The sequence below is a fragment of the Hemitrygon akajei genome, chromosome 9, assembly GCF_048418815.1.
Source record: "Hemitrygon akajei chromosome 9, sHemAka1.3, whole genome shotgun sequence".
Lineage (NCBI taxonomy): Eukaryota > Metazoa > Chordata > Chondrichthyes > Myliobatiformes > Dasyatidae > Hemitrygon > Hemitrygon akajei.
This window is the reverse complement of record NC_133132.1, coordinates 71574923-71588741: the sequence shown is the minus strand read 5'-3', so window position 1 is coordinate 71588741 and position 13819 is coordinate 71574923. Positions and strand designations below refer to the sequence as shown.

General features: G+C 41.3%; 1 protein-coding gene across 1 annotated transcript in view; it reads right to left on the bottom strand.

The window, feature by feature from the left end:
* The window catches only part of LOC140733237 (mitogen-activated protein kinase kinase kinase 5-like), a 175785-nt gene that overhangs the window by 76213 nt on the left and 85753 nt on the right, over positions 1-13819 (bottom strand). Inside the window, exons 10-14 of the mRNA XM_073056295.1 lie at positions 11489-11642; positions 7580-7687; positions 7428-7477; positions 6066-6161; positions 3786-3867 (exon numbers count right to left, since the gene is read on the bottom strand). Of these exons, the coding sequence (XP_072912396.1) occupies positions 3786-3867; positions 6066-6161; positions 7428-7477; positions 7580-7687; positions 11489-11642 (490 nt within the window). The remainder of the gene's footprint in view (positions 1-3785; positions 3868-6065; positions 6162-7427; positions 7478-7579; positions 7688-11488; positions 11643-13819) is intronic.

The following is a 13819-nucleotide window of genomic DNA, read 5'->3' as shown; positions in this document are numbered from 1 at the left end:
ACACCCAATGACCTGGCCTCCACAGCTGCCAGTGGCAACAAATTCCACAGATTCACCACCCTCTGGCTAAAGAAATTCCTCCTAATCTCTGTCCAAGCAGACGTCCCTCTATCCTGAGGCTGTGCCCTCTGGCCCTAGACTCCCCCACTATAGGAAACATGCTCTCCAGATCCACTCTATCTAGGCCTTTCAACATTCAATAAGTTTCAATGAGATCCCTGCTCATTCTTCTAAACACCGGTGATACAGGCCCAGAGCCATCAAACTCTCCTCAAACGGTATCATTCTCCTGAACCCCCTCTGAATGATCTCCAGTGTCAGCACATCTTTTTTTTGGATTAGGGGCCTGAAACTACTCACAATACTCCAAGTGAGGGCTCACCAGTGCCTTATAAAGCCTCAGCACTAAAGCAATAATCATTAAAGAGAATAAAACCTCATAATTATAAGAGAACAAAAGAAAGCTTCAACAGGTCAGGCAGCTTCTGTGGAAAGAGAAACAGTTAATGTTTCAGGTCACAGATCCTTGGGGGTGTTAAAAACCTCGTGACCACCCAATGTCAATGAATAGGCAAATGTCAGTCAAGTTTAAATCAAATTAAACAAAGGACTAATCATTCGGACAAAGTCCATACTTGATGAAAAGCTTGTTGACTGAGGAGTGATACATGAAGATCAAAGATTGTTAAATGGCTTTTTATATATATTGGACAAGAAAAAACAGAAATTAACTTTCAAATAGAGATGCTGAAACTAATCTTGAAACATTATGTGCTAGGTTACATTCAATTTAATTTCGGGGCAAACAACCAGCAAGCCAAGTCAGTGGAAGATCGTGCCATATATAGAGTAGTACAGGGAGGCTACTCTCTCAGTGTTGTTCAGGGTTGGAAGCCAAAACATGGTATTATCTTCCCATCTTTACTATCAGGCATTACTGGACTTTATTCTAAAAGCAAAGGTTAGGTCAGGGCTGTGGTGGAGGGAGTGGGATTTTAAAAGGATAACTCCATGAATACAATACCCACTTCCAGCATCAAATCAAGTTTAATTATCATTCAAAGCTGAACAAGACAGCATTCCTCTGGGACCAAGGTACCAAACATTCAAAATAGCAGGTAATACAATTCAAAATAGTGAGCAAAGAAGCATATTCATTCGAGAAAAAACATATATGTACTCCAAGACCCTGAGCGACAATGTCTGACAGCCGACGGCAGAGTGCAGACACATGTAATCCAGACTGTCATTCTGCCACTCAAACACAGGACGGCAGTGCTGATGAGAGAGGCCAGTCGAGTGCAGACACTACCCTGTAATGCTTCCATGTCCTCTCACCTAGTCTGCAGCAGCAGGCAAGCCCAGGGCTTGAGACCTAGTTCTCGCTATAACCAAGGCCACACAGCTCCCATGTCATCTGTCCCACCACCAGACAAGGATAACAGGCCTGCGGCAACATTGTCCAACAGGGTCCAGCAATCGCAGGTGAAATGTTCGAGACAATCTCTCATGGTTATACTGCACCAACTCCAATGCTTCCGAGTAGCGGGCAGCAACACGGTCTGCAGCCAGGTCAGCTCCTCAGAACCCAAAATGGCTCCTCCAATATCCCGGCCAGCTACTCCGATCAGCAAGCAGCTCACTGATGGAGTAGCTCTGCAGTTCCCAAAGTTCTTGGAGTAGAATTGTCTTAGGATTGTAAATTTTACAAAGAAACCTAATGGCATGAACATCGCAGCAATGATCAGTAAAAGATGACATCTTAACAGATTGAAAGTGTTGGTGCAGCACGGGCAATGGACAGGGTACAGGACACCAGATACAGAACAAAGCAATGAGGAGCATTTAAGCAACAGGACAACCTCTTAAACACCAGAGATTCTGCAGATGCTTGAAATCCAGAGCAACACACACAAAATGTTGGAAGAATGCAGCAGGTCAGGAAATGAATAAACAGTCAACATTTCAGACCAAGACCCTTATCAGAGTTGGGAAGAAAGGGGGGAGATGCCAGAAGAAAATGGGGGAGAAGGACAAGCTAAAAAGTGGTTGGTGAAGCTAGATGCGTAGGGGAGGGGGGGAGGATGAAGAAAGAAGCTGGGAGGTGATAATTGGAAAAGGCAAAGAGGTGGAGAAGAAGGAATGTGATAGAAGAGGGAACAAAGGGAGGAGGGGCACTGGGGGAGGTGATAGGCAAGTGAGAGTAGAGATGTGAGACTGGAATGGTGAATGGAAGAGGTAATGAAGAGGGGAAAATTACTGGAAGGAGAAATCAATGTTCATGCCAAAAGGTTGGAGGCTATCTTGGCAGAATATAAACTCAAGCTCCACCACCCTGAGAGTGGTTTTGTCAGCGGAGGCCAGGGACTGACATGTTGGAACGGGAATGGGGATATGAATTAAAATGGTTGGCCACCAGGAAATCCCACTTTTTGCAGATGGAACGGTGGTGTTCGACAAAGTAGCCCCTCAATTTATGCCCGGTCTCACCAATATAAAGGTGGCCGTATCGGGAGAACTGGACACAATGGATGACCCCTACAGATTCACAGGTGAAGTGTTGTCTCACCTGGAAGGACTGTTTGGGGCCCTGAATGGTGGTGTGGGAGGAGGTGAATGGCAGGTGCAGCATTTCTGTCACTTGCGGGGATAAGTGCCAGGAGGGATGGATGAATGGACAAGGGAATCACGAAGGGAGGAATCCCTACGGAACGTGGAGAGTGGGTGGGAGTTAAAGAAATCTTTGATGTAGGGTTCTGTTGAAGATGGCAGAAGTTGTGAAGAATTATGTGTTGTATGTGCTCATTGGGTGGTAGGTGATGACAAGAGTTATTTTATCCCTTAAGTGGTGGAGTCTAAGACCAGAGGGCACAACCTCAGAATTAAATGATGTTCCTATAGGGCAGAGATAAGGAGGAATTTCTTTAGCTAGAGGGCAATGAATCTGTGGAATTCAGTTGTCACAGACAGCTATGGAGGCCAAGTCCTTGGGTATATTCAAGGCAGAGGATCATAGCTTTTTGATTAGTAAGGGTGTCAAGGTTATGGTGAGAAAGCAGGAGAACGGGGTTGAGAAGGATAATGAATCAGCCATGATTGAATGATATAGCAGACTCAATGGGCCAAATGGCCTAATTCTGCTCCTGTCTTCTGACTTTATGGTCTAATGCCTCAGGAGATAATCAATGTGAATGACTCAGTGTTAACCATAACCCAAGGCTAGTTGTCCAGCTATATAGAGTGTATAGCTGTACTTTCATGACTACTTGTAACTTGCTGATAAAAATCTCACCATCAATCCCAGTCACCAGATTTCTTCCATCAGTTCCAGCCCAGTCCTTCTGTCCCACTCAGCCCTCCTGACCTGCCTGGCCACTCTTACTGTTTCAAAGTGGTGTCGGCTGCACCCAGCTGCTGCCACTGTGTTTCCCTCCACTGCTCTTGTTGGGTCATCTTGTCTACGAGAGGTAGAGCTACAAAGATGCTTTTGAGCTCCTGTTGTTAGAATCAGTTGGGCCACCATGTATCTGGCCTTGCCTGAGTTCTTTGGACATTTTACCTGCATCCTCAATGTAAGTACCAAGATCATGAATTTTCAAAGAACGAAGCAGACACAATGGTCCAGACAGTAATTCTGTGCATTGTAAAGTTTGATGGAAAATCAAAAACAAAGCTGATACTTCCAGGTTATTTCTCTGAAATACTAACTCTTGTTTCACACTCCATGGTTACAGCTGAGTATATTAAGCATTTTCTGTTCTTTCTAAATAAAATGTTTGTCTTACCTCCAATGCATCTCCCTCACAGTCTCCTTCTTCCACCCCTTTTCCTAGCTCGTCTGTTATAGAATTCACCATTTCACAGAACCTGAAAGACATTTATGCCACCAAAATTAATCTAATGATTCACCTGATTAACAGAACTTTTTGTTCAATATATAATTGTGCATTGTTAATGTACTTTGCTTCATCCAGAAATATGTTACTGTGCATACTGAGATCCTACCCTGTGTCACACTTCCAAGCCATCTGGAAGATTAAATGCTTTTCTTTTTTATCTCTGTTGCCTAGCCTGCTCAGCATTTAATTTTATTTCAGATCTCCAGCATGTGAAAAAAAAAATTGCTTTATCCCTAGCTTGTAAAACCACATCATTCTGCAAATTACCACCTACACATTTCATTACATATCCCATCACAATGAAAACAAAATACCACAAAACTAATTTATTCCAAATTGCAGATGAAAATGTTGCAGAAGCAAAACAAATTTTCTGTTAAAAAATAACTTACTGGCAATAGATGCATACTGTGCTGAACTCACGTGCACCTAGATGTGTAAAATTCAAAGTTCAATGTATTTTTGTTCTCAAAGTTACCATATACAACCCTGAGATTCGTTGTCTTGCGGGCGATCACAGTGAATACAGGTAGCACAATAGAATCAGTGAAAGACCTCACCCAACAGGACAGACAACAACCAATCAGCAAAAACAAAAAAAACCAAAATATGCAAATACTAAAAGAAAGAGAAAAGAAAATAAATAATAATAATGATAAAAGATATCAAGAAAATGAGATGAAGAGTTCCTTGAAAGTGAGTTCAGTTCGGTGATGGGGCGAGTGAAGTTGAGTAAAGTTATCCCCTTTGGTTCAAGAGCCTGATGGTTGAGGGATGATAACTGTTCCTGAACCTGGTGGTGTGGGTCCTGAGGCCCCAGTCCCTTCTCCCTGATGGCAGCAGTGAGAAGAGAGCATGTCCTGGATGGTGGGAGTCGTTGATGATGGATGTTGCTTTCCAGCAACAGCGCTCTGTCTAAATATGTTCAATGGCAGGAAAGGCTTTACTCGTGACATACTGGGTCATATCCATTCCTTTTGTGGCGCGTGGCCAAGTGGTTAAGGCATTGGACTAGCAATCTGAAGGTCTTAAGTTCGAGCCCCAGCTGAGGCAGCGTGTTGTGTCCTTGAGCAAGGCACTTAACTACACATTGCTCCAGTCCACCCAGCTGAAAATGGGTACCAGCAAAATGCTGGGGGTTAACCTCATGATAGACTGGCGTCCTATCCGGGGGGTGGGGGGGGGGGGGGGGGGGGGGAGTCTCATACTCTCAGTCGCTTCACGCCACGGAAACTGGCATAAGCACCGCCCCGATGAGCTTATAAGGCTCAGGACAGACTTTAACTTTTTTTAAATCCATTCCTTTTGTAAACTTTTCAGTATAAGATCATTTGTGTTTCCATACCAGGCTGCGATGCAGCCAATCAATACAATCGCCACCACACATCACGATCAGTGATGCTAAATGAAGCTACATTGTGTTGTTGGAAATTATATCTCAGTGTTTCCCTTTACATTGCCATTTAACTTTAATTAAGAAACAGTGATTTTAGTGCCAATAAAACAGTTCTTTCTCAATTAAACAGGGTGAAAAGAAAACATTCACATATGTTATACACAGAGAAAATGTGGCCTGCATTGTTAAACAAATACAGAATTACTTTAATCTCATGAAAATTTGCAAGACCTTAACATCATTAATCTTCGGGTTTATTGGAAAACAATCTATGATTTTTTTTCTTGTTAATATTTCAGATGGATTTAACTGCAGGTTCTAACAAGCCAGAAATAAAATTAATCATCCAGTTTTCATTCAAAGGTTCTTAACCTCAACTGGATCTAACTGGGAACATAATTAAAATGGAAGCTTTAAAATATATTAAACAAAACCGCTTCTGTTTTAATGTTCTGAGCAACGGCAGCATAGTTTAGATATATTTGGACAGATGACAATGATTCACTTATGCATTGAAGGAACTAAAAATTATTGAGCCAATGAAAGCACTAACTCTTTGAAAAGTTGAACTGTGCTGTGCACAATAAAATAATTATTGAGATTTAATGGCATAGCACCGAATATAATTATTTACTATGATCATTCCTACTAGTGAACTCGGGATGGAAAGGAGGAGATTAGATCAGCTGAAACATGTACCCAGCCAGTGAACATGAAGTGAAGATGAGGAGCTGAGACTTCACTAAACAGGGACTGGAAAATATACACACCTTTTGCAATGAAGCTCTGTGCAAAAGTATATCTGAAAATCATCGGAATTATGCAGAACATACAGGAAACAACAACGTTCATCACACTTGGAAACACTGAAATATTAAAAAGAACAATATTAAGTTAGCTCATTTGACATAAGATACGCAGATGTTGATCACGGGCGCACATGCCTCCATGACTGAAGCAACTATGATAGTGGGCAACAGTGACTCCCATGAAGTTGATGATAGGGGTGTTTGGCAATAGTAATGCCACTAAATATCAGGCGTAGTTGGCTCAAGGACGGTTTCTATCCTTCTGTTACAAGACTATTGATTGGCTCCCTGCTACATTCAGATGGACTCTTGGCCTCACAATCTACTTGGTGATGGCTTTGTGGCTTATTGTCTGCCTGCACTGCAGTTTCCCAGCAGCTGTAACTGTTCATTTCACATTTTGCTATATTTTCACTTGTGCTACCTCAATGAACTGCTGTAATAAATCGATCTGTACCAATGGCATGGAAAACCAACTCCTTCACTGTACCTTGGTAAATGTGACAGTAATAAGCCAATCGACCAATTTACTGGTATTGACCTTGCAATGGAGGGAGCATCATCGTCACAGCTGCTGAAGATAGCTAGACTTAGAATCTTATCCAAGGACCTCCTGCAACGGTACACTGAATGAGGTGATTGATATCTGACAAGCCGAGCTATTCCCCTTTGAGCCAGGTATGACTCCACAATGTATCAAAGCCCCCCCATGATTCAGTGCACCAGATTGTTCAAGGTTAAAAATGGAAAATTCATATGATTGTAAAACAGGATATGATTGTTGAAGAAACTTTGGGAGCTTTGATTCATCATGGACCTGGTGACCGGAGGATCTTTAACTGTTATAATGCTGAGAGTATGCAAATAGTTTTTATTCTTAAGCAATTTTCTTGAAACTCGTATATTCTTTATATCAGGGAATAACTCACCCAAAACACCTACAGAACTTGATATCTTCTTTTATCTATAATCTTTAGGCAATAAAGTGCAACATATCACGACAATCTTAACCCCTTTGGATCTGATATGTAGACATAAACCTCACGACAATCTTAACCCCTTTGGATCTGATATGTAGACATAAACCTCTAAACACAATAACGTTGTAATCAATAATGCTTCCATCAGCACAAAAAACTGAATTATGCATGCTTATAAATGCATGAATACATATTCCTAACAATGGTTCAAAATGGTAATAAATTACCACTAATTAAAGAAGAGATTCACAACAGTGAGACCTAATGTTTAAGCTGTTCTACGACGTTAATCGGTATGACACCAAAACTTATTGTGCGTCGAATACAACAGTCAGTCACTGACCTGACACCCCTGATTGAAGTTGCATTGAAGTTCCATTCGTATATGGCATTCTGTGGTTCCCCATGGGGAGAAAAGAAACAGGATTAAGCAGAGAGTAATGAACACCACAAATTGATTCATTTAATTCCATTGCATCAAGTGCAATAAATTACCTTATCACTTGGTGATACATGCCAAATAGACACGGTCTTCTCTTCTTCCTCATTGTTAATGGATAAATAAGCAGGCTGGAAGACTTTGGTTGGCTCTAAGATTAAAACCTATCACGTCAAATGTAAAAATAAGGGAATTCTTTCAGTATTTTTGATAACTCATCACCACCATTACTGGTTGGTACACATACCGGAATGTGTATAATTACTGAGGTGAATACCCATTACTGTTCCTGGTTTGTACACATACCAGAATGTGTATAATTACTGAGGTGAATACCCATCACTGTTACTGGTTTGTACACATACCAGAATGTGTATAATTACTGAGGTGAATACCCATCACTGTTACTGGTTGGTACACATACGGGAATGTGTATAATTACTGAGGTGAATACCCATTACTATTACTGGTTGGTGCACATACCAGAATGTGTATAATTACTGAGGTGAATACCCATTACTATTACTGGTTGGTGCACATACCAGAATGTGTATAATTACTGAGGTGAATACCCATTACTATTACTGGTTGGTGCACATACCAGAATGCGTATAATTACTGAGGTGAATACCCACTACTATTACTGGTTGGTACACATACCGGAATGCGTATAATTACTGAGGTGAATACCCATTACTATTACTGGTTGGTGCACATACCAGAATGCGTATAATTACTGAGGTGAATACCCACTACTATTACTGGTTGGTACACATACCGGAATGTGTATAATTACTGAGGTGAATACCCATTACTGTTCCTGGTTTGTACACATACCAGAATGTGTATAATTACTGAGGTGAATACCCATCACTGTTACTGGTTTGTACACATACCAGAATGTGTATAATTACTGAGGTGAATACCCATCACTGTTACTGGTTGGTACACATACGGGAATGTGTATAATTACTGAGGTGAATACCCATTACTATTACTGGTTGGTGCACATACCAGAATGCGTATAATTACTGAGGTGAATACCCACTACTATTACTGGTTGGTGCACATACCGGAATGTGTATAATTACTGAGGTGAATACCCATTACTATTACTGGTTGGTGCACATACCAGAATGCGTATAATTACTGAGGTGAATACCCACTACTATTACTGGTTTGTACACATACCGGAATGTGTATAATTACTGAGGTGAATACCCACTACTATTACTGGTTGGTACACATACCGGAATGTGTATAATTACTGAGGTGAATACCCATTACTATTACTGGTTGGTACACATACCGGAATGCGTATAATTACTGAGGTGAATACCCATTACTATTACTGGTTGGTGCACATACCAGAATGCGTATAATTACTGAGGTGAATACCCACTACTATTACTGGTTGGTACACATACCGGAATGTGTATAATTACTGAGGTGAATACCCATTACTGTTCCTGGTTTGTACACATACCAGAATGTGTATAATTACTGAGGTGAATACCCATCACTGTTACTGGTTTGTACACATACCAGAATGTGTATAATTACTGAGGTGAATACCCATCACTGTTACTGGTTGGTACACATACGGGAATGTGTATAATTACTGAGGTGAATACCCATTACTATTACTGGTTGGTGCACATACCAGAATGCGTATAATTACTGAGGTGAATACCCACTACTATTACTGGTTGGTGCACATACCGGAATGTGTATAATTACTGAGGTGAATACCCATTACTATTACTGGTTGGTGCACATACCAGAATGCGTATAATTACTGAGGTGAATACCCACTACTATTACTGGTTTGTACACATACCGGAATGTGTATAATTACTGAGGTGAATACCCACTACTATTACTGGTTGGTACACATACCGGAATGTGTATAATTACTGAGGTGAATACCCATTACTATTACTGGTTGGTACACATACGGGAATGTGTATAATTACTGAGATGAATACCTTCTTCTCAATTGTCAAACCGCATAAACGCTGTCTGCTCACATTATTTGCATCCTACAGATATTTATCATATAACATGCATCAACTAGTTAATCAAATTTTGTCAATCAGCCAGTAAATCAGTCAGAACCTACAACCATCAGGCAACTTTCTGTACCCAATTAGAACCCTATATGGAATGACTGACGTAACCATTGTTCTGAACCTCTTATTCATAGTTCACCCACAAATTTGTTTATTTCTATTGGAATACTGGTGATGTGTTTCTAATCTATCATTCTTTGATGGCTCTCAAATTTTATGCCAATCTGAAACTACCAAACAGGACTAGCTGTGCGTTAACCAGCAAAGAGAGTGTGCAATAGTTAGAGCCGGGCAATCGCACAAACAACAAGCCAGACCAAAGCTCTGCAATCTGGTCATGTCTTGTAGAGAATTATGACAGCCACGTAAACAGGTGATGGAAGAAGGCAATTCTAACACCGTCCTTGACGATGAGGCCAGCACTTGACTGCTAAAGATGAAGCTGATTTCAGGTGCTCAGTTGGTTGTGCCAAATTGATGATCCATCTTGACATGGGGAAATGGTTGAGAGCACCGGATATAGCAAACATACTAAGCATCCCAGCTTAGTATGGAAGACCAGAACTAGATGCACTTTCTGACAACTTCAGTTACATCGCTGAAATCTATCAAACTGGAAAAACTGCATAGGCAATTGCTCGTCACAAAAATGAGAGAACAAATCCAATTAACACTGCAGGAGTTCCTGAAGGAAGGGTCCTAGGCACAACCATCTCGTTGCTTCATCACCTCCTTTTAAACCTCCTTAAGGTTTAAGTGGGGATATTCACTGGTGACTGCAAAAGGTCCAAATTCATCTGCTTCTTCCACAGCAAGTTAAGCAGCTTGTGCCTGCAATGCAGCACGGCCTAGACAACATTCAGGCATGGTCTGATAAAAGGCAAGTTACATATGTGACTCAAAAGTGCCAGACAATGACCATCTCCTACAAGACAGAGTCTGACAGTCAGCAGCCAAGTCTTCCATTGTCAACATGAGAGTCACAGCAGACAGGAGCTTAACTGGACCAGCTGCATCAATACTGTGGCTGAAAGTGCAGGTCAGAGCCTAGGTATCCCCTGCTAAATAACTCAATTCTTGATTCCCCAAGATACTGCCACTATCTACAGCACGTCAGGAGTACAATAGTCTTCACTTAACTGCAGCACAGAACCAACAACTCCCTAATGTTTGACGCCATCCAAGAAAGAGTATCTGTATGGACTCCATCACGCACCCTAAACATTCACCTCCTCTGCCAGTGGCTGCAGCGTCCACCATCTCTAAATATGCTTCCGTTCATTAGCCGGGCAGCTCACTCATGAAGGCAGCAAGTATCTAGGAACACCACCCCATGTAGGTTCCCCTCCAGGTCGTACAGGTGAGCATAGGTGACTTAAGAAATTGATCATCATTTCTGGGCGTTACTGCTATAACTTCCAACGTAACCACACTGTGTCAGTATCTTCACAGAGGCACTGTTACAACTCAAACTCATCATCCTGCCGAAGGGTCTCGGCCTAAAACGCTCCTCCAGCATTTTGTGCATGCTGCTTGGATTTCCAGCATCTGCAGATTTTCTCGTTTGTGATCCCCATTTTCCTGTCAACAATTAGCACTAAACAATAACTGCTGCTCTTGCCAGCAACAGGCACACTTTGAAAGATGAATAAATGGAAAAGCGTTTTACAGTTTAGGCCTCGGTATTATTGCAATTAACTTTGGCACTTAATCATTTTGTTTTCCTCCATATTCAACATTGGGGACAGTAAATGATTGCTTCGGCTACTTGTGACAACAGAAAGGTACAGACTTTGGAGGGCTTTAACTTTAACGTGTGGTTCAGATATACATAGGGGGGTGTGGTTACGTAAAAGAATCAGCTGAAATAAAACTTCCAATGAAACCACATACAGGAAATCGAACTAAGGACACGGCCTCGTTGGTGGCTTCAACAATGAAATCCATCCAGAAGTCCATCAGCTCCTGACATTCCGAAGGCTGCTCTGGAACCTGCTTCTTAAACCGTTGATATATATGGATGATTTGTACAACAGACTTCAAATACCTAAATGAACAGCCAAAAGCAAACAAATCCTGATCAGAACCATAAGTATTAGCAGATTCTTTTTTAAGTCCCATTCATCAGCCCCATTCACAGATTACCTCTTAAGCTTATGACATTATTTTTCAACTTAAAACAGAGCTCCCTTACACTGACCAGATCAAGACCTTGTGAGTTTAATTAACTTAAAATTGTTCCTCAGTCATAACATAATAGAAGATAAAATATAATTCACACCAATTTTTCCATTCCAACACTCTGGGGGTAATTTACAGATGATTGGTATGATAAATTAGCATTTTGGAAAAGGAACTTGGGTATGGAATTGCAGCATCTCATAATCATGTAACCAGTGGTCTCGATCTCATTCTTGTAAGGCTGTAACACATAGGAGAATTTGGCCCTTCAGCACACTGAGACTGTTCTGCCGTCCAATCGTGGCTGATTTATTATCCCTCTCAAACCCATCCTCCTGACTTCTCCCAATAACTTTTACCGCTCTGACTAATTAAGAACCTTATCAACCTCTGTTTTAAATATACCCAATGATTTGGCCTCCAGAGCCACCTACAGCAATAAATTCCACACATTCACCACCCCCAGGCTAAAGCAATTCCTCCTCATCTCTGGTCTAAAGGGACATCCTTCTATTCTGACACTGTGCCTTCTGCTGCTGGACTCCCACACTGTAGGAAACATCTTCTCTACATGATCTTCTCCATCATATGACCTGCTCTTGATTTCAAAGGTCAAGTGGATCATCGATAGGAGCAACCAATGATTTTGAATTCAAACCATATTTGGTGTGATCCAAATTTTGGAACTGCCCACTGTGATTAGGTAATCATATACTGTAGATCATAAATTGAGTGAGCTCATCCACAGTGATAGAAATGCAGAATTTTATATTTCCTGTGATAGAATTAGAGAATAGATCAGAATCAGGTTTATTATCACCATCATGTGTCGTGAAATTTGTTCACTTAGCAACAGCAGTTCCATGTGATACATGACATAGAAAGAAAATAATTAAGTAAATCAATTACAGTAAGTGTATATGTATATTGAAAAGATTAAAAATAATGCAAGAACATACATAGTCTATATATTGGAAAAAAGTCAGGTAGTGTTCATGGGTTCAATGTCCATTTAGAAAGTGGATGGCAGAGGGGAAGGAGCTGTTCCTGAATCGCTGAGTGGGTGCCTTCAGGCTTCTGTACCTCCTACCTGACAGTAACAATGAGAAGAGGGCATGTCCTGGGTGATGGGGGTCCACCTTGCTGAGGCACTGCTCCTTGAAGTCATCTTGGTTACCACAGAGGCTAATACCCCAGATGGAGCTGACTAATTTTACAACTTTCTGTATCTTTTTTCAGTCCTGTGCAGTAGGCTCCCCCCCCCCCACCCCATACCAGCCAGTGATACAGCATATCAGAATGCACAGAAGGGATGAATTTTAAGGTTTACACTGGTATTGTGTGCTGTAAGGAGATGAGGAGGAGATGCCTCGTGTCTCTACTGCTCCTCTTTTCAGCTTTATTCTTGTCTTGCAATGTCTTCTGCATTTTGCCTTGTCCACCTCAAACACAATGGCACCAAATTCCCACCTGTACCCACCAGAAAGATCATTCTCTATATAGGTACCAAGATGATGGGTGGGAATTGCCTTGGGAAATCTATCGACCATCAAAGCAATCACTATATACTCAAGTAATTCAGCTCTTAAGGTTGTAAAATGCACAGTTTAGAGGCAGGAAAGTTGTTTCCACTTGTAGGTGAGAATAGAACTAGGGACATAGCTTCAACATTCAAGGGAGTAAATTTGAGACGGAGATGAGGAGGAACTGCTTTTCCCAGAGAATGGTGAATCTGTGGAATTCTCTGCCCAATGAACAATGGAGGCTACCTCAGTAAATATATTTAAGGTTCGATAGATTTTTGCATAATAGGGGAATTAAGGGTTAAGGGAAAAGGCCGGTAGGTGGAGTTGAGTCCATGGTCAAATCAGCCATGATTGTACTGAATGGCGGAGCTGGCTCGATGGGCCAGGTGGCCTACTCCTGCTCCTAGTTCTTATGTTCAAAATGCAAAGTAAAGTCTATAGAATAGTAACTATAACAGGATCAATGAATGATCAACCAGAGTGCAGAAGGTAACAAACTGTCCTAATACAAATATAA